Source organism: Cajanus cajan, chromosome 2, assembly GCF_000230855.2.
Source record: "Cajanus cajan strain Asha chromosome 2, NIPB_CcT2T_4, whole genome shotgun sequence".
NCBI lineage: Eukaryota > Viridiplantae > Streptophyta > Magnoliopsida > Fabales > Fabaceae > Cajanus > Cajanus cajan.
Window position 1 is genome coordinate 63,142,013 of NC_138518.1, and position 21,444 is coordinate 63,163,456.

A 21,444-nucleotide genomic window follows, 5' to 3' on the forward strand; every position below is an offset into this window, starting at 1 on the left:
AGACCATGATGTGAAATGAATAACCTAATAATTCAAATTGTTAGGAATAAAACTAGGTCATTGATATAAAAATAATTTTCTTAATGCAAGTTCTTCAAGAATTGATGTTCAGGTTGGAAAAACTTAGAATGTCTTTATTGAAAAATTGATATTAATTGAATCTAATCCTAAATATTATTGTAAAAGGAGGGTTAATGTATGTATCTTATTAAAGGTTACAGAAGAGTATAATAAGTGAAACTCAATTCTAAACTTGTCGCATATGGATCTCTTTAACTACTTACTTTGTTCATCTACTTGCTTCCATTTACATCAATTTACTTTCTTATTGAATGAATCAAAACAATGAATCCTATGAATATTTTGTGCATAGTCATTATTTGCTTAGTTAAACTAATTGAAAATCAAACCAAACCTCTTGAGCCAGTAATTATAAATTATGAATTTTCAATTTATGAAATAAATGCACAACATAATGGCATTCCTGTACCATCTTCAAACTAATCAAAATATATTACAGGGGTTTGTAAAATTAGACCCACCCCATTAGTTGAGACTAAAAGAAGATTATGTACATGAGCATATTAACATATCCTTCCCCAGAAGGAATTGAATTTGAGACAGCATATCGTTCTACGTCCAAACGAGAAGCCATCCCAGAAAGATACAGTAAACAACAATTGTTTCCCAGTGCCTCCAACAACATAATGTTGAGTATGAACCGTCTATGCATGGAGGAATGCTCACAACGTTTCTTCTTAGCAAGAAATTCAATGGGAACTTGAAATGTGTGGCGACATTTGTGTTTGTTTAAGATGAAGATTCATTTCAACTCTTACTCCCAACCTTGAATTCAAGATGGATTGCTGCCATTTGTGTCTGTTACCATGCAACTTTCGTTACTAGACTTGATGCAGACAATAGGAGGAGGATGTAACTCCAAGAGTCCTTTGCTTTTTCCACCAAAGCCACCTATGCATATTTTGTCTCCTCGACCATGCCATATTCCATCTTGAACATTGTTCATCTCAAGGGTTCTAGACTCCTGCATCATATTATGAAGATATGTTTAATGTCGCCATTGACACCAATTATTGTATGCCCCATTTTAGTTATAACCACCATTAATTTTAAAGATATTTTAACATATTTAGAGCATCTCCTAATATTTTTTTTTTTTAGATTCTTAATCTTAAATTAAAGAATCGATTCTTATTCTGGATTACCATCGGAGAAAACAGCTGACAATATAACATGGCTTCCGGTTATATATAAGATCATGTTATTATACAAACAATTTATATATATATTCCCATGATTAAAATAATATTTTGTGAAATTATAAGTGGGACTTATATTTTAAGTTCTTATATGATTCCACCATTGTAGTTGAAAGTTCTTAAAAACAAATCTTAAATTTGACGCATATTAAAATGAGTTTAATAAGCTTCACTTTAAGCCTACGTACTCTAGTTTTTATCATATTTGATAATCAAAATAATTCTTCAAGCTAACTTAATTAGTTTTCTGAAGTTCAAAATAACTTAATTGAGAAGGGAAATTTTCGAAAATGACCTGAGATAATGTACAACAAGGACAGGCGAAATGGTAAAGGAAATCGTCCAAGGAACTATCACTTCCCTGAAATGGCAAAACAACAGTGCATGAGTTGGTCAAAATATAACAAATAATTAAAGCAAATAAATCATTGATTAACACATGTATAATCGTGCATTTCAATCCAGAGTAGGGTACGACTCAATGTCTCAATGTCAACCATATTTACGTGGGTCCAAAAATGCATATAGAAATTGTTTTAATTAATCCAAACAAAACATACTAAAAAGATTATTAGAGACACAGCAACAAAATAGATTAACTCATACTTAGATGCTTTACGATTTTCTATGATAATAATTATAATTTCATTGCAGATATTTAGAGAAATTATAACACAGTAATATCCATTATAACTATTTATTAAACAAACAAAATCACCCATGGTGCAAAAAAGAAAACATTTACACACCTAATTAATCCCTTGAAAAGTCAAAAGCAATCACCACACAACAAAGTATTCATAAAGAATTGCAGAAAATAGTGACCTTAATGTTGAATTTGTGTCTTATACGTGTCCGGAAGAATCCTAAATATGCTCCAATAGAAACAACGAAGGCAACCGCCAGGTATAGAAAGCAGTGACGTCTCGTGACAGCAAAGCCAACCAAGTTAAGAAAGGCACCGATAGCTAAAAGAAAATAAATTGAAGCCTGCAAAATACGAAAAGGAAGTTCAAATTTCAGAGACTTATTACCAAAAATATAACTGTCTATTCTAAACACAAAATAATTTTTTAAACTTCTAACCCAACTTTCTTAATTTTTACCACCACAAATGATCTTTAACTTTTGAATCAATGTTAAGCCTGTCTACATACCTGAATGTGGCAAGAACCTAAACCAGCTCTCTTCATGTTCTTCCCAAATCGGTAGCAAGGACAACTGCAACACCCAAATTAATTATTATTTACCCCCTATGAATCCACGTTAATTCTCCTGATTCCTACTCTTCAAAGTGAAACTGAACCCATGAACATAATCATAACTTTATAGGAAAATAAATTAATGATTAAAAACCTAAGCAAGGAGGAAAAAAAAAGAATAAATTTTCTCCCCCCCATTTCCTTCAAATTAGCTACCTTGTTTTTTTTTTATATATAAATAATATGTTTGAATATATGTTAAAAAAAATTTAATTTTTATTTTTTTAAATAGAGTTTTTTTATGATAAAAAACACTTAAAAATATTTCCAAACTTGTATCTAAATAAACACAATGTGTTATGATTCATCGGAAAACAATTGAATCGAAGAAGAAAAGGAAAGACATAGCAAATCAAACGTTAATGAAGAATGATGATTACCATGTGGATTCAAGAGCAACACGATGATGATCAAAGCAATCAAGTATTTCACCTTCCCACATTCTGAAAACTCCACCAAACTCAGCACCCTCTTCTTCATCCTCTCCATCTCTCAGCTTCCCCCATTTGCCATGCGCAGCATGCAAAGCGACGGTGGAGCAAAGCGCATCAAAGTCCAGCAACCGCTCTTTTTCTTCCTCCTCCTTCATGAGCACCACCACCCTCTCTTGCTTCTCCAAATCCCCCATTGCGTCAAATAAAAGTTGGCACTTTTGGGAGATTTGCTTTGCGGGTTGGTTTTCAAGAAAAGGAGGAAAAGAAAGACAGAGAGACATGAAACACAACGATATTATTTAAAGAACATGATAAGATAACGACGATTCTTTTATTGCTGTTTCACGAATCTCTTTGGTTGGCGGCAAATAATTGTTGTAGGACCCAAAATATGCATCCATTATAAGGGGCGCAGCTGTTGCCACGTGGTAAGTGGAATATAGTAGCTCATTAAATACCAAATTAACGGTGCTGTTGATTCATCTTCTTATTATATTCCTTTATTTTATGTGGGCGGGTATATTTAATAATTAATTAGTCATGTTTTGGTTTGTATGATTTGTTTTAGCAGTCACATACCTAACTAGCAAAAATAGCACGCCATGGTTTCCAATTTGCCATTGCCTTCTCGTTAATTTGCATTGCTTTGGAGAGTTTTGGGCAACGGGACAAAAGCACCGATGAAATTTGACAGTCCAATAGGGCAACGGGACAAGATCACCAATGAAATAGTATTATATATTTGCACTTGTATGTCAACTAGTGACACTTGGAATTGAATATCATCAACTGAAGGTTTTGTTGTTTTGAACTAAAGATTGTAGTGAGAAATGAAGGGGTTGATAAAATTAAATCTTTACGGCACAAAATAATTTGTTTGTAAGATGGATTTAGCGGTATTAATTAATGTGTGGATAAATATATGATTAAAAATACACAAAAAAAATCATGATTTTAGTTATAATAAATTTTTAAATTTATTAATTTCAAAATTTTAAGTTCCATAATAATGTATGACTTGCTTGAGTATAATATTATATATTAATGCATTTGAATTGGACGGTTGACTGTAATCGAAATTTGGTCAGCATTGACTAAAGGCAAAATTTCAAGCGGATCAAGATATATATGAGGTCTCTAAATGATTTTAAATGGAACAAGGTTAACGTATTGTGAGAAATGAACAAGTATCTAATAAGTTTCATACTCCTTTCATCCCATAATTATTATATTTAAAAAAAGTAAAATAAATTATAAAATAAAATTTTATGTTAACTTTTTAATATAATATTAATTACTTTTTTATTTATACTCTTCATAATTATTTTTTTTAAAGTGATTATTATATTGTATCATTGATAATAAAGAAAAAGTTAATGTAAAGATTAATGTTATAATTGTTTTATCTATTTATTAATTGATCTAAATTAAAACGACACATATTATAAAACAGAATAAGTAATATTTTGACACACAGGCCAATAAAGAGTTTATTAGAGTGACATATCGTGTAATAATATTTATAAGCTAAAGTAGAACGATGTTATTGTATTTATAAGAACATGAGATGAAAAATGAATTCTCTTGAGATGAGACCTATTTGTCTTTTTGAGGGCAACAATAATGTATCTTGAATCTTGATGTAGTACTAAGGCAACTTTATTACATAAAAAGGTGGAATCTGCTTGCCAAGAATTCATATTAGGAGTCTTATACCCAAGTCAACGATTGCGATTTAAGTTGACTCAACATTTGAGCTAAGGGATAGTCTATTATAGATAGGTGTCTAAATGACGCAAACTATTTGGATTCGATTCGTGAATTACTTGTTCAATTATTTTTTTTAATTAAATAAATTTAAGCTTAAAATTATGCTTATAATTTAAATTATTTAAGCTGATCACTAAGATTAGCCTAATGGTTAGGTGTGGAGGGGTTTGGGTAGTTAAAAACATGAGGACCTAGGTTCAATTGTCATTGTGACCATCTTTATAATTTTTCCTATCTTTACAGAAAAAAATATCTAAGCTCAAATTAAAAAAAAAAACTCTTCAATAGCTTGTTTATATTTCTTTTATGAAAACATTTAATTTTTTTTTAATATTAAGTACAAATTTCATTCTATTGATCTCATATATTTTTGCATTAAACTCTCTAACACATGTTATCTCAACTTTGAATATTTTATTAACTTCAATTTTCCTGAAATAAAAAAAAACTGTTTCTTCTTAAAAAAATCTTAAACTAATTTTAAAGTTTCTTTCTTGTAATAGTCAATAAATTATAATTTTTATTTACTAAATTATGAAAATATATTAGTATAAAATAATTTAACCTATCACATGATAAATATATTTTTCTATTAGTACATAATTATCTAGTATTAAGATAATTATCAAATGTTATATTGATCAAGTTAAAAAATAATTTAAGAAAAAAATTATAAAAGCAAAAATAGTTAGTTAAGTTAAAAATCAACTAAACAAGGCAAGTTCAAACTTATTTTTTAAAAAAAAAAATAGGTAAATCTCAAATTTTCAATCAGATTTCATTAAATAAATTAGTCAAATTTAGACAATCAATTTTTTTTTTTAATATATAAGTCAAGCTTAATTTTCAAGAATTTGGCTTTGACTCGAACATTTATACTCTTAAGTAAAATACTTCCACATTATCATCCTGATAGATAATTACTCCACATCAACAATACTTATTGCATTAGTATTTAGGAGTCTATTAATGAAGGTGAATGATCAACTAATAATAGGATAAAATATTTAAATTTAAAAAATTGATTGAGAAAATATACTAAAGAGAAAGAGAAAGTTAAGTAATGAAATTTTAAAAATCATTAAAAGTTGAGGGGTAAATAAAGTTGAGGGGTAAATTTTAAATTTTGTTAAAAAAATTATCATATATTATTACATAAAATTTATTTATTGGTGTCTCTGTTAATAAAAATATCACATTAAATTCAGTTAATATTACATAATCGTTTTAATTTATTATTCTTAAATATATTATTGGTAATTTGAGAGATTAAAATAAATTTTTTAAAAATTATAAGGATTAAAGATAATAATTTTAAAATTTAAAAGATTAAAAATAAATTTATCTTAAATTTAAAGAATTAAAAATATATTTAAGTCTTAATTTTATATATTATTATTTTGTTAATGGTTGAAAAATCTACCATGACGTGAACCAAAGGCGAAAACATTCCAATCCAAGGTTGGTACCTGGAGTCTTCTCATATTTTAGTGGGAGCTGTTAAAGTCAATAATATTAGTCACGATAAAATTCATTAATTCAATGCAATCAACTCCGAGGGTAGAAGAATATATTCAGGGGAATCGCTATATACCTATGATAATTAAAAGGTTTTGATATTTTAAATTACATGAACAAATAAATTTAAAAGAAATAAATTTAAAATAATATAAATTTTAGATTAAAAATTTATAGAAGATGAATTAATCAAAAAGATTAATTCAAAAAAAATAATCAAAAGATCATAACAAATTTTATTTATATATAATAGAATTAAAAAATTAAAAAAATATAATAATATTATAAAAGTATTAAAATACGAAAGAAAAATAATAAATAATACAACTAAAAAACTAATTTATACTATAAATTCAAAAAATTAACAAAAAAAATAAAACATATTAATAAAATATTAATATTAAACTATTTAATTATAATACATATTATATTAAGATAAAATTTAAAAAGTATAAAAATAATATAAAGATATAGAAAATTTTATAAAGATAAATTATTAAAAATATTAAATTAAAATAAAAATAAAACAAGTAATTACAATAAAAAAAAATTAGAGGACTATACCTGTACCCCACAATTATAGTGGGTACCTAGAATTTTCCTATACTCAATTAAGAAGGTACAACTTCTACGTAGAAAATTCTCATATTCGTGTTTCAAATTGTCCTTCATTAACAACCACGTGCTTCAATTTTCCTTATTTTCACCTACTTGTGTGTCCGCTTTCACAAGTTACAATTTCCTATTCATCGTCACCACCTAAACTGGTCAAACCTATTCTCTCTAGTTTCTCCATTCATGTCAACGTGGCACCTACTTGGTCAGATTTTAGCAGCATTAGGCGGCGTTGAAGCTTCTTCTTCTTCTTCTTCAATATTTACTCACTTTTCATCTTTGTTATTACTTACCCAAACGCCAATCCACGTAGTTTTCTCTGAAATCTCGAGTACATGGGCATGATCACCACACGCAACAACCATGCAACTATTCTGCTCCTTTTATTCTTTTTCTTCTGTTTTCTCACTTTGTTATCCCATGCAGCCAATTCCATCACGGACAACATAATCAGAGACGATGATGATGGTGCTGACAATTTGGTGTCAGAAGATCTCAACTTCGAAATGGGTTTCTTCGGTTTTCATAACTCTTCAAGGTACGTTGGGATTTGGTACCACAAGGTTCCTATTCCAACATACGTGTGGGTTGCTAATAGAGACAAACCCATCAAAGGAAGAGGAGGTTCAATCAGAATCAAAAGTGACGGCAACTTGGTTGTCCTCGATGGAGAGAACGAGGTTTGGTCAAGTAACCTTAACCTGTCGAACTCGAATCCGGTGAACAACTCACAAGCTGTTCTACGTGACAATGGGAACCTTGTTCTTTCAAACAACGACAAAGATGTGTGGCAGAGCTTTGACCACCCTACTGATACGTATCTGCCAGGAATGGAACTGCCAGCTAGTGATAGAACGAGCATGAAACGTTCCTTCAGGTCATGGAAATCAGCGACGGATCCTTCACCGGGGAACTACACAATGGGGGTTGCTTCTGAGGGATCAACACCACAGATTTTGGTTTTGGAGGGAGAGAAAAGGAGGTGGAGAAGTGGGTATTGGGATCAAAGAGTGTTCACTGGTGTGTCCAATATGACAGGAAGCTCTCTATTTGGTTTTGGACTTAATACATACCCTAATGGAGAGAAGTACTTTGTATATACATGGAATGATGATACGGTGAGGTTTCAGATAAGTTGGGATGGGTTTGAAAGACGGCTGTTGTGGAATGAAGATGAGAAAAATTGGACACAGACACAATATGAGCCTTATAATGAGTGTGAGGAGTATAATTATTGTGGCAGTTTTGCAGTGTGCGATATGGCTAAATCACCTGTTTGTAGTTGCATGCAGAAGTTTAAGCCAAGGAATTGGGATGAGTGGAATAGTAGGAATTGGTCAAGGGGGTGTGAGAGGATGACTCTACTGAAGGCTGAGAGTGAGAGAGGTAATGGATCTGGAACTGAGGTTAGTGTTGGAGAAGATGGTTTCTTGAAGCTAAACAGTATGAAGTTGCCGGATTTCGCACAGTTGGTGGATGATACTGGTGATGAGGATTGCCAGAGGAATTGTCTGCAGAATAGTTCTTGTACCGCGTATTCATATACTCTTGGAATTGGGTGCATGGTTTGGTATGGGGATTTAGTTGATGTTCAATACTCTGAAAACTTTGGAACTGTACTCAACATCCGTCTTGCTGATTCTGATTTAGGTAGGGTAAAGTGTCATTTTTTTCCATTAAGATTTTAATTTTGATTACAAATCCATTATAAGCATACAGGGGAAAAATATCTGTTAATTTGTTGTCTATGAATATGATGATAAAGAAAATCACACTTGATATCTCACACAATTTCTCACAGGCTTCCCTGATTGTCAGGTTATAATTACAGCATATGATTTCTCTGTTTTCAAATACAGGCGATGGGGACAAAAGGACAAAAATTTGGATAATATTAGCCGTTGTGGTGGGGCTGATCTGCATTGGAATCGTTGTATGGCTGGTATGGAGGTTTAAGGCAAAACAAAAAGGTAATATATTTATTTTTCGTTGGTAATGTTTTTATCCCTTTGATGAATGAATGAGAAGGTGTTGCGCACTGTTTCTTATTATTGACATATATATTCTCTCTTCCTTTCTATTTGCCAACAGTTTCATCAGCTTCTGGATACAACAATAGCGACGTGCCAGTCTATGATCAAACGAGGAGTACAGACTTATCAGCAGAATTTTCAGAATCAACTGATTTAGGCTTGGATGGGAGTCAGCTAAGTGGAGCAGAACTTCCATTTTTCAATTTTAGCTACCTTGCACTAGCAACAAACAATTTCTCGGAAGAAAATAAGCTTGGACAAGGGGGATTTGGTCCTGTCTACAAGGTAAAAATTTAGCATTTAAAGTGTTGGTTTACCTTAAGAATAATGTTATTAAGTTGTATGATAATAGGAGAGAAACATAGAAGTATGAGATGTAATGGGTGATGTGAATGAAATAGACATAGAGAAAAAATATTGTTATATAAATTATTGTATGAGTTATTATAGCAATATCACAACTCTTTTTGTAATGCAAGGTTAATAGGTTCGCTTATTTCATTTAACAGGGGAAGCTTCCAGGGGGAGAGCAAATAGCTGTCAAGAGGCTTTCAAGAAAATCTAGCCAAGGTTTAGAGGAGTTCAAGAATGAAATGATGCTGATAGCCAAACTACAACATAGAAATCTTGTTAGACTATTGGGATGTTCCATTCAAGGGGAAGAAATGATACTGGTATATGAGTACTTGCCAAACAAAAGCTTGGACTGCTTTTTATTTGGTATGTCTTCATTGACTATGCATATTCTTTTTCTGCATCTTAAGTATGAAACAGAAGCTATCAGTTCATGTTCATAACAATTGGCTTGTTCTTATAACATCATGGCAGATCCAGTGAAGCGAGAACAACTAGACTGGACAAGACGCTTTGAAATAATTGAGGGCATCGCAAGAGGGCTTCTTTATCTGCACCGGGATTCAAGACTTAGAATAATTCATCGCGATCTAAAAGCAAGTAACATTTTGTTGGATGAAAACATGAATCCAAAAATTTCAGACTTCGGCTTGGCCAGGATATTTGGCGGAAACCAAAATGAAGCCAACACAAACAGAGTGGTTGGTACATAGTAAGTTTGCTTTGATTTTACTTGATTGATAAATCATTCTCTTAATTCTAACCAGAACTAGACTACAAATTAATCCCAATATAATATCTTATATTTGTGATGCAGTGGTTATATGTCCCCAGAATATGCAATGGAAGGTTTATTTTCAGTTAAATCTGATGTCTACAGTTTTGGTGTATTGCTACTTGAGATTGTGAGTGGCCGCAGGAACACTAGCTTTCGCAACACAGATGAATCAAGTCTCATAGGATATGTGAGTAACTGTATTTACATTAGTTGGTGACTAAACTCTAAAATAACTTGTGCATGAATATATACATAGGAGCTTTAGCACTCATGTCATTGCAAGTTTATGGTATTGGTTGAAAAGTGGCCAAATATCTTAGTGAAATTTCGAAGGTGTCTTGAAAAGTTTGCATTTAATGTTTGTGAAATTAACATTATTTAAAAGGACAAGATTTAGATAGAGTTTGATTTTAGTAACATGCATAATAAATATTTTCATTAAATGTCAATGTGTATTAGTGAATTGAGATTTCAGTTCTGATTGAAAAACAACATCAACAATATCATAATCCAAGTTTTATCCTATTTAAAATTCTTGGTTTATTTGAGTGGTTAAAGCTAATGCTTTATGATGAAAAATGGGTGTAGGCCTGGCACCTTTGGAGTGAACAGAGAGTAATGGATCTTGTTGACCCTTCCATTCATGATTCAATTCCTAAGAGTAAAGCTTTGAGATGCATACACATAGGAATGTTATGCGTGCAAGATTCAGCTTCTCGTAGACCAAACATGTCCTCTGTGGTGTTGATGCTGGAAAGTGAAGCCACGGCTCTCCCTTTGCCTAAGCAACCTTTGCTTACTTCCATGAGGAAATATGATGATGGAGAATCTCATAGCGAAGGCCTTGATGTGTCAAATAATTTGACAGTCACAATGGTCACAGGGAGATGAAAGCATTACATTTTTCCCTTTCTGTTCATTTTTTTTAGATTCACTTTCACTCTACAGTACAAAGCATACAGTTTTCTTTTTAATTTTACCCTCCTTTTGAAATGAGCCCCTGAATTTTGAGTGTATATATAATTTATAAGGGGTTTTTAACTTATTTTAAGCAAAAAATGAGGTTAAGCAATCTTATTATGAATGATTAATCTTATTGTAAATGATTGGTGCAATTAGAAAATCGTACCAAAGTATATAAGAGAATTGAGGCTACAATCATTTACAATGAGCTTGTTTAACTTTGTTCTTATTTGGAATAAGTTACACAAATTTCCTTGATTCTTGGTCAATAAAAGAAGTATTCTAGGTTGACGGTATTCATATGTAGAAATCATAGAAAACTAGCGGGAACTATGTACCGTGTAGCATTTGCATTTTGATTTGTTCTTTTCGAGACAAAGTTTTGATATGCTATTATGTATACAGTTGTATATTGTTGACAGATTGTTATTTATATATTTTTGGAGGAGCATCTTCATTTTTAAATATCTCTGTTGAACTCACATATGACTTGTTTTGTACTTATCTCCAAATAGCATTTGGAGGATTTAAAAAAAAAAAAGACTTTTGGAATATAGTATCTCCCACCGTGTTATAAAACTAGTGCAGTTTTCTGTACAGTATTGCATTTGAATTTTCTGTATCATGCGTAGAGTTGTGTACTGTTGAAAATATTATATCTGATATTGAAGGTAAAGCAGCATGTTGAAGATAAAGTTGAATATGGTAAAAGATTCTTATATATTTTTTAAAGAAAGACAAATTTCTTTCAATTTGCCAACCTTTTTGTTTGAATGGGATAAATAACACAACTTGAAGTACTTTTTTCACAAGAAAATTTCTTCCAATTCTCCAAACATTCATATGAGGCATATATAATATTTTTGTTATTTATCCTATTCAAACAAACTGATTGGCAAGTTGAATGAAACTTGTATTCCCTTAAAAAATAAAAGAAAAAAGAATCTTTTATCATATTGTTTCTACACTTGCCTGAAGCCTACACCCATCACTTTTAAAAGATTTTCAAACAATGTTCACTTCTAGGTTTCTAGCCACCTTTACTTTCACGTTTTCTCCCAAAAGCAGCAGGTTAAAGATAAAGTGTATCAATTTAGGTGTAAAAAAAGTAATGTTGTTTTGGTACAATGCACAGATCAGACTAATTCTTATTTTAACAAAGTTATTTTCACATGACTTTTATTATTCTTATACCATTTTCTTTAGAGTTAATAATAGAACAAGGATTATGTTATCTTATTTGTATACCTATTGTTTGCGGTGGGATTCGTTTTAAAGGTTCTTTTTATTTAGACTAGCACACAATGTGTTTCAATTTAGGTACTTCACTGTATAACCACGTTATTGAGAATTAGGAGTAAAGTAGAGGTCTCAGAAGTTACTTGTTTCCAAATGTTCCTCAATTAATATTAACAGGCAACGTTCATGCACGCAAACAATAATATGAACCGAATGAACAAATACATATATTCCCAATACAAATCATGGTTCGTAAATAGTAAACATCACAACATCATCAGAAACGTATGTGAATGAAAGTTAAGTGCTTACAAGAGACATTAAACTAAACTAATCCTAATCTACAAAGGAAAAAGAAGAGTGGTCAAGAAGCAACCATACCCAAACACGATTCCGTACACGAAAGCCATATGCGCAGGCGGAGAGTGCTTCAGACCTCTATTCAAGTATGAGTTTTTCCGACCTCTGTTACGGTCCGTAATCCTTGTATTTATAGAGCAATCAAGAGCGGTTAATTTTGTGCACGTACACTTCTAACTCATAACTGCTATCCACTATGCTTGCTACGTGGTCTTGAGTTATAACTTCTTTTAACCGTCCTCCCACGTTCATATTAACCTCTCGACCTACCTGTCCACACATATGTTAACTTCTCGATTTAGATGTTTGACCACCTTCATGTGACCATTGGTACTACACTTTTACTAGTTTTCGAGCACAACTCTTCTCGATCTCGAATATTTGCCACTGGAAGGTGTCCATCTTCATATCATTTTTCGAGGAATCTACATGATTGTTTCGACTTGTTTGTAATTTTTCGAGTGGGTCCAACAAGTGCCCCCCTAGGAATTCGATCTTGATATATGTATCGATATAAAGAAAGTCGAATTCCTGTACATTTAAAGAGTTGAATCCCTGTATATTTACTTGAAGTACGTTTACTTGAAGCACCTTTTTCGATGATACCCTAGTCTGGCTCGTTTCTGGATTCGCATTGAATGTATATGACCATTGCAGCGATATTAATGGCAGAAACGGCGCGTGCTTCCTGTTTTTTTACTGTTACCGAAATATTTTGGCAGCTGTTACAATCATTTAATTTGAATTTTTCCCTGTGGGCTCATTTACCTTAGGCCCATTAAAACCCTTTTTACCTCGCGTGAAACTCATTTTTACCATTGTTTTTCTTCGCGCCCAAGCTTCTTTTGCTTTCTCTCTGCCTTTTCTCTAGATTTTCTTCTTCGGTGAATCCTGTGCTTTCTTCTCCGGTGAACCCTGCGTTCCTTCTCACAATCTTTACTCTTGTGACTCAATGGCCTCTTCTGCTGCTTCCAGCTCCGCTGCTGTGATCTCTACAACTTCTCCTGCTGCTGCCTCTACCTCTACTCCTGTCTTAGCCACAACCGCTGCGTCCACTATGGCCACTGTCACTCCTACTCAGGGCACTCCTTTGCTCATTACCAATGCTCAGGTCCGCAAGGTTTAGGGGGGCAATGATACCTTCGTTCCTATCCCCGGCATGGAGGAGGCCAGTTTGAAGATATATCAATCTCAGGTACTTCTTCCTTTCTCCCTAGAGAATGGTTCTATCCATGCTTTTCTTGGTCCTTTTGCCGGTCAAAACAGCAAGAAGTTTGGTAATACCCTTCTTCCTGAAGACGCCACCACCATCCCTTTCATTTATTCACCCAAGATAGACCTAAATCTCTTTGCTGATACCACAAAATTTTTTAGAGCTTTTCCCCCTGTTAAAGAAATGCATTTATCCTGGCTAACCCGTATAGAAGCCTCTATGTCTTCTGAATGGAAAGAGATAGGTATTTTTGAGTTTATCCAATTAGCCAAGTTTGACCTTCACCTTTTTGATCCTCAAATGCTCCTTTCTGCCATTTTCTTTTGGAATAGAGAAACTAGGGCTTTCGAGTTCCCTTGTGATTTTGTTTGCCCCACTTTGCTCGACATTGCTGCTATCACAGGGTTACTGCCTCTTGGGGAGAGGTTTCATCCTAATGCTTTTGAGGAAGAAGTCTCGATCAAGGATATTTCGATCACCTGGGATAAAAAAACCTATCTGGCTTTCATTACTGCCCATATGGGACAACCTGGTACACCTGTTTCCTCTTCAGAGCACATTGCTTTTCTAATGTATTGGTTGTCGGCCTGTGTTTTCTGTACTCCTTCCCTCCAAGTCCCAAAATATTACTATGTTCTAGCTCAGGCCCTTCATCTGAAGAAAAAGATATGTTTGAGCAAGTTGCTTCTAGCTTCCCTATACACATGCCTCGACGAAGCTTCTGAGAGTCTTTCTCGAGAGTCGGGGCCTCGAAATCTTTCCGGTCCATTATGGCTGCTCCAACTATGGCTCAACGCCATTCTCGAGAAGAGGCTCTATTTACCTTCAACTCCAATTTCACTCTGTGAACTCGAAGGAGCTCGTTTGACTACCCTTACCCCACGGAAACGTCTGGTAGATAATTTTGAAAAATATATTAGAGCGTTTCTTAGTTTCACTGAGTTCACCGAAGATTTAGCCCCTTTTCTTCGACAAAATTTAATAGGTCCAGTCTGGCTACGTCAAAATAATCAGGTTGGGAGCATCAATCCTTCTTCGACTGACATTTGGTTTGGGTTCTTATCATGGGACGTCATCTTCTCAGGCATGAGGCAAAAAGATGTTAGACTCTACCCTTACCAACCTCAGTTATTCGCTCGACAATTTGGGCTTTGTCAAATGAAGCCTCTTCCTCTTCGTCGCAAGGAAAGCATCGATGCAGATATTTGTGTCGACGAAGGGAATTATGAAGAAGTCCTCAATTTCATCCTTCGACCTGACAAAGAGCTCAAGCTTACACCCTCCACTTTTTCTCCTTCATTTTTGGTTTCACAATGCTACCTTCGATGGTGGTGTTATTATGTTGTAGATAAACTCATCAATTTTGATGGTTTTTTGAAGAAGCTGATTAATTCTCCTCTCTCTTGTTCGCAGGGTCCCAAACAATCAGGTACTTTCAAGAATCAAATTATAATTTATCAATTCGAGCAATTTTTTAAAGTTTGTTATCAACCCGACAATGTGCATCGAACCATCTTTGATGCTTCTGTCTCCTTATCGAAAATGGTACAAAGGAACATCCGCTCGAAAAGGGTAATAAACCCTCGAGGTAAAACCGTTTTCGAAAAATTTTGTCCAAAACATATACCTCCTCTTCCAAATGCTCTTTTTGGTTTAGTTAAGCATTTATCTCACCCTCCATGGGTGAAAACACTCGACCCATTTTACCTCGAGCGCAAGGAGATTCCCGTAAAAAATCGAGTTACCTATGTGCGATGTTCCGTGTATGATTTTCCTCGAGGCAAATGGTGGCCACTATGTTGGGTCAATAACGTTAACCCTCCTCCTGGTAAACAACTTTGGCCAAACCCTTAACTAAACATTCGATTTTGTACTTGTCTCATCTTTTCCCTCGAATTTCGCAGATGTCATTCCTCAACGTGTTCCACAACATGTTGAGCCAACTCCTAACTGGGAAAGTGATGATGATGCCCAAAAACCATCATTGAAGGGTCGGAAAAGAAAGACCGCTTCTGAAAAAGCCACTCTTCATTCTGAGGTACAGTTTTTTACTCACCATCTCTTTGAGCCTTTTCGATTAATTCTCTTCATTCATTTTATCTTTTCCTACTTTTCGTATTTCAGAATATCAAAATTTCTAAGAAACAAAAAGTGGGTTCAAGCAGTACCAAGACAGTAAGAGAGCTCTTTTACCTTAAATTTTCTTATCCCTTTAAATCCTACTCATTTTGTTTCCTTACTTTCAGGTTTCGACCACGAAGAAGCAGGATAAAGGAAAGGGAAAGTTGGTAGTTTCTCTCACTAAAAAAACTCAGAAACCTCCTACTGGGAAGCTTCTTCAAGATGCTATGAAATCAGTACCCAAGGTATTCAGACCAATAATTTGTTTCCGACTGGATTTTTGTTAAATCTTTCTAACACTGTTTACTCATCAGGGTATTGATATCATTGATGTTGATTCTTCTCGAGACATCTCGAGAGATATTCCTCCTGTCACTGAGGCGTCCCAACAGGTTCACTCATGTTCTTTCCTATTTCATCGTCTGGCTCGAGATTTGTTCAATAACACCAAATGTTTATGATCTTCTCTTTTGTTTATAGTTGGTCACGTCTCAGTTGAATGTTACCGAGATGGCTTCGATAATGGCCTCCATCCAAATTCCTCCTCAAATTGAAGAGGATAAGGTTCCCCAGTCGGAACCTTTAGTCAACGCAGAGACCTTGCACGACTCTGTTCAAGGTGATCCCTCTTTCGAGCTACAACCTCCATTGAGTCCGAACAAGGGTATATTTCTTTCAACTTTACAACTTTATCATCATTTTTAATGAAACTTTCTAATGTATTTTCTTTGTACAGGTTCGACTGAATCGCCTCGACCCTTCACAACTTCCCCTTCGACTCAAGGCGGGGTCATTTCTTCTGTCTAAGGTCTTTCGTCAATTCCTTCTCCGGACCTGGACTTGATGAGCTTTTTCGATGAAGAAGATGAAGATATCAATAGTATCTTCAAGGTCTTGGATAATTGGACAAGTGGTCCTTCTGGGTCGGAGAAGGAGAAAGAGAAAACCGTCGAGCACGTCTTTGAGGTTCCTTCATATCAACCTTTGCTTGATTCTTTTCGAACAAAGGCATATGTTGATGATCTTGATCAGGCCTTCCTTATTCCTGAGTTCAAGACAGAGGTTGAACAAATGATGGACGATCTTTTATCCTACTCGAGTCTTCCTCCTGAGGTCCATTCCGAGTTGCAAGAGTTTGTCAAACCTTTTAGCCTCGCATGGGACCTTCGATCTCAATGGTCCACTTCCTTTCAAGAGGTAACCCATGTCGAGGTTGAAAGCGAAGAAGACCGTGCTAAACTCGAAAAGCTCCGAACTGACTTGCTTATGATCAAAGACTCAACGGCGGAAATGGTGTCTTCTCTGCAAAAATTACAACAAGAAGAGAAGGATATAGAAACCACCATCAAGTCTCTCCAACATGAGTTAGAGAAGGCTCGCTCGAAGAAAGATGCTATTAAGGTTCAAAGTCAAGAGATCAAGCAGCGTCAAACGGGTCTCAAAGAGGAAGGCAAGGTTATCTCTTCTCGACTTGCGAAGACCTTAGAGCAGAAAAAACATTTGGAAGCTCAATGTTCCTCTCGAAGAAAGCGTTTGGACGAGGCTTACAAGGCTTTCAATGATTTTAAATCAAAGTTTTGTAATAATTAGATTTCTTCTATTTACCCTTGAACAATCAATATTTTATCCTGTTATGAAAGCACTTTAAATATTTTCCATTTATTACTTTGCTTGCACTCGAATTTACTTCTTTGATCACATATGCATTACTTGAATATATTTGCTCGACTACAAAGGGACCTTCCCAATTATAAGACCATTTACCTAGATATTGAGATTTTTGCTCCATGGGAAGAATTACTTTTAAAACCAAGTCACCCACTCGAAAACTACGTGCTTTGACTCTCTTATTGTATGATTTCTCGACTTTTTCCTTCTGTCGAACAATATTTTGCAACGCAATTAACCTTTCCTCCTCTAAAGAAATCAACTCATCATACATTAGATTCCAATAATCATCAGTAGGTAATTCATTCTGTTTCTGTATATGAATTGATTGTAAGTTAATATCAATAGGAAGGATAGCTTCATGCCCATACACTAACTTATATGGAGTAGTTTTTGTAGCATCTCTCGGAGAATTTCTATAGGCCCATAGTATTTGAACAAGAGTTTCATGCCAACTTCGAGGCCTATTTGATACGTGCTTTTTAATTAGCCCAATCACTACTTTGTTAGCTGCCTTGACTTGACCATTTGCTTGCGCATAATATGGTGTTGAAGTTATCAACTTAATCCCTCTAGATTCTGTATATTGAGCGACTTTTCGACCTGTGAAAACTGTACCTTGATCAGTTGTAATTGTTTGGGGAATCCCAAACCTTGTAATAATGTGATCTTCGATGAAATTAATTATGTCATTTTGCTCAACATTTTTTAAAGGAATAGCTTCAACCCATTTTGTAAAGTAATCTATGGCAACCAAAATATATTTGTGATTTTTTGAAGAAGGTGGGTGTATTTGTCCGATTAAATCCATTGCCCAACCCCGAAATGGCCAAGGTTTGATGATCGAATGCAACTCACTTGCTGGTACCTTTTGTATTGGTCCATGTTTTTGACACTCCTCACACCTTTTTGCGAATTCGATACAATCTTTAATCATAGATGGCCAATATAAGCCTTTCCTTGACAAAACCCATTTCATCTTCTTTCCAGCTTGATGTGCTCCACAAATGCCTTCATGAATTTCTGCCATTGCTATATAACCTTCATGGTCTCCCAGACATTTGAACAAAACTCCGTCGAAGCCTCTTTTGTACAATTCATCGTTTAGTAAGAGATAATTGAGAGCTTGGAGTTTAATCTTCTTTTCGACCTTTATATTAGGATTTCGCAAGTATTCGATCAATTTGCTCCTCCAATCTTGTTGACTTGCTGAACCTATACTTAGAATTTCTCGATGGTCTAACACTTCACTCTCTGTATGAATCAGATATTCGAGACACTCTTTACTGATTTTATATCCAGAGACTATCTGAGCCAACTCATTTGCAATAAGATTTGAGTCCCGAGGAATGTGTTGTAACTCTACTTCACCAAACGTGTCAAGTAACTGCACAGCTCGAGTCTTGAATTCAACTAATTTTTCATTTAAACACTTATACTCTCGAGTTAATTGTTTGATGACCAGTTGTGAATCTCCTCGAATTACCACATTTTTAGCACCCAATTCTTTAAGAATCTCAAGTCCAGTAATGAGTGCTTGGTATTCATTTTCATTATTCGAGTATCCTGTATTTGTTTTGAATGATAACTTAGTCGGGACCCCTCCGGGAGAGATGATTAAAAGACCTATTCCAGCGCCTAACTCGTGTTTCGAGCCATCGAAATATAATTGCCAAGGCTTGGTGGTTAGGTAATTAACTTCTTCAGTTTCATTCGAATGATTTGCAAGAAAATCTGCAATTATTTGTTCTTTAGTTGCTTTTAGCGACTCGAAAGTTAATGAGTATTCAGTTAACGCGAGTGCCCATTTGCTGACTCGAGAATGTAACACAGGTTTACACAACATATATTTTATCACATTACTTCGACAAAGTATTACAACATCACGAGTCCTAATATAGTACTTCAACTTAGTACACGCAACATAAAGACTTAAACATAATTTCTCTAAAGGGGTATATCTAAGTTCTGCTCCTACTAACATTCGACTTAAATAGTAAATGACTCTCTCGATGCCATTTTCATCATCTTGCGCCAGCATACCCGCAATAGTCGAATCATTAGCTGAAATGTACAACTTCAGTTGCTTCCTTTCAGAGATTGGTGCAAGCACTGGAGGATGAGCCAAGTAATCTTTGATATCATCGAACACTTTCTGGTGCTCTTCATCCCATCGAAATTCTTGCTCCTTTTTTAAGCACAAGAGGAGAAAATACTTTAGTTTTACCAGACAAGTTCGATATGAATCTTCGCAGAAAGTTTACTTTACCTAGGAGAGATTGAAGTTCCTTCTTGTTCGATGGAGGTTTAGTCTCCATGATAGCTTTCGTCTTATTTCGATTAACTTCATTTCCTTTCTGGTGTATAACAAACCCCAGAAATTCTCCTGCTGAAACACCAAAAGCACATTTTAGTGGATTCATTTTCAAACCATGTCTTCTCATTCTTTCAAAAGATAATTTTAAATGGCATAGGTGATCCCCTTTTTGTTTCGACCCAACAATTATGTCATCAATATATACTTGTACAAACTTACCAATTAGATCATGGAATATTAAATTCATTGCCCTCTGATAAGTAGCACCAACATTTTTGAGTCCAAATGGCATCATCACCCATTCATAGACGCCTAAGGCACATGGACATCGAAAAGCAGTTTTCGACACATCGTTAGCTGCAATATAAATTTGGTTATACCCAGAATAACCATCAAACAAACTCATAATTTCATTACCTGCAACGGCATCTATCATAGTTTCAGCAACGGGCATAGGGTACTCATCCTTGGGAGTTGCCATGTTGAGATCTCGAAAGTCAATACAAACTCTGAGTTTCCCGTTTTTCTTTATAACCGACACTATATTCGAGATCCAGTCAGGGTATCTCGAAGTTCTGATGAACTTTGCCTTCAGCAATCTCTCAATTTCCCCCTTGATTTTCTCGATTACTTCAGGAGCAAATCTTCGAGGGCTTTGCTTCACGGGTTTCTTTCCTGGGATCATGGGTAGCATATGCTCCACCAATTCTCGATCTAGTCCTAGCATTTCATCATAATCCCATGCAAAGCAATCTTTGTATTCATGCAACATTCGAATTACCTCCTCTTTCAGCTCCCCTTGCAAGAACTTGCTAATATAAGTTACTCGCTTATTCTCGACGGTTCCCAGATTAACCTCTTCGAGAGGATCTTGGGATTCTAACTTATGTTCTTCATTAGCGGCCCTTTCGAACCCCAAGGGTGAATCATCGAAAATACAGTCCAGTTTGAGTTTTAGTTCTTGCTCTTTACCTTCTTTTGTCTTCTCGACCTCTAGGTCTGTTTTTTCTTTTTGCTTTTCATTTTTATCTAAGACTCCTTGGTCCCTTTGATTTTCTGTTTTTTGTTTTTCTTCATTCTTCTTTTCGATTTCGAAGTCTTTTCCCTTCTTCTTTTGTTTTTCTTTCCTTATTGACTCGAAATCTGTCTCCTCTTTCTTTTTTTGTTTTTCTTCGGCCAAAATGGCCGTGCTAACCTCATTGTCAAACTGATCTTTCTCGGCCAAGTTGGCCGTTTGATCGGCCACGTAGGCCGCTATTCGAGCTAAGAAGCTCGAGTAAGGATCTTCTTCCTTCATTCATCCAGTGGAGCCGAATCCTTTTCGGCTCGAATCACAAATCCCTTTTTCACATCCCAGCAAAAGGTTTTCTTGATTCCTTCCTCTTCGTCCATCACACCAGAATTGTAAGCCTCGAAAGGCTTGGTCTTCGCAAAGGCCGTTAGTTGCTGGTCAGCAAAATACATCTCAACCTCGTACGTTTTCTGATCGGCCTCGAGGACCTCTAACCCTTCATCATCG

General features: G+C 34.8%; 2 protein-coding genes across 2 annotated transcripts; one reads left to right on the plus strand and one right to left on the minus strand.

The window, feature by feature from the left end:
• Window positions 1–427: 427 nt before the first annotated feature.
• LOC109812041 (uncharacterized) lies at window positions 428–3,283 on the minus strand. The gene is made up of 5 exons (XM_020375903.3): window positions 2,923–3,283; window positions 2,438–2,501; window positions 2,106–2,270; window positions 1,576–1,641; window positions 428–1,045 (listed from the first exon to the last, which is right to left on the minus strand). The coding sequence occupies exons 1-5, from the start codon at window positions 3,255–3,257 to the stop codon at window positions 854–856; spliced, it is 822 nt and encodes a 273-aa protein (XP_020231492.2). The 5' UTR covers window positions 3,258–3,283; the 3' UTR covers window positions 428–853.
• Window positions 3,284–6,965: 3,682 nt separating this feature from the next.
• On the plus strand, window positions 6,966–11,474 carry LOC109812038 (G-type lectin S-receptor-like serine/threonine-protein kinase B120). The gene is made up of 7 exons (XM_020375898.3): window positions 6,966–8,529; window positions 8,739–8,849; window positions 8,971–9,197; window positions 9,422–9,632; window positions 9,741–9,978; window positions 10,084–10,231; window positions 10,633–11,474. Exons 1-7 carry the CDS (start codon window positions 7,215–7,217, stop codon window positions 10,933–10,935), a joined length of 2,553 nt encoding a protein of 850 aa, XP_020231487.1. The 5' UTR covers window positions 6,966–7,214; the 3' UTR covers window positions 10,936–11,474.
• Window positions 11,475–21,444: the final 9,970 nt, after the last annotated feature.

Excerpts from the sequence above, each read along its gene's own strand:
- LOC109812041 (XM_020375903.3), bottom strand. The coding sequence starts at position 3,257 with ATGTCTCTCTGTCTTTCTTTTCCTCCTTTTCTTGAAAACCAACCCGCA. Across the intron at positions 2,502-2,922 it reads GTTGCTCTTGAATCCACATG|TTGTCCTTGCTACCGATTTG; the intron begins GTAATCATCATT and ends TGGGTGTTGCAG. Across the intron at positions 1,046-1,575 it reads CTTGTTGTACATTATCTCAG|GAGTCTAGAACCCTTGAGAT; the intron begins GTCATTTTCGAA and ends AATATGATGCAG.
- LOC109812038 (XM_020375898.3), top strand. The coding sequence starts at position 7,215 with ATGGGCATGATCACCACACGCAACAACCATGCAACTATTCTGCTCCTT. Across the intron at positions 8,850-8,970 it reads GTTTAAGGCAAAACAAAAAG|TTTCATCAGCTTCTGGATAC; the intron begins GTAATATATTTA and ends ATTTGCCAACAG. Across the intron at positions 10,232-10,632 it reads AATCAAGTCTCATAGGATAT|GCCTGGCACCTTTGGAGTGA; the intron begins GTGAGTAACTGT and ends AAATGGGTGTAG.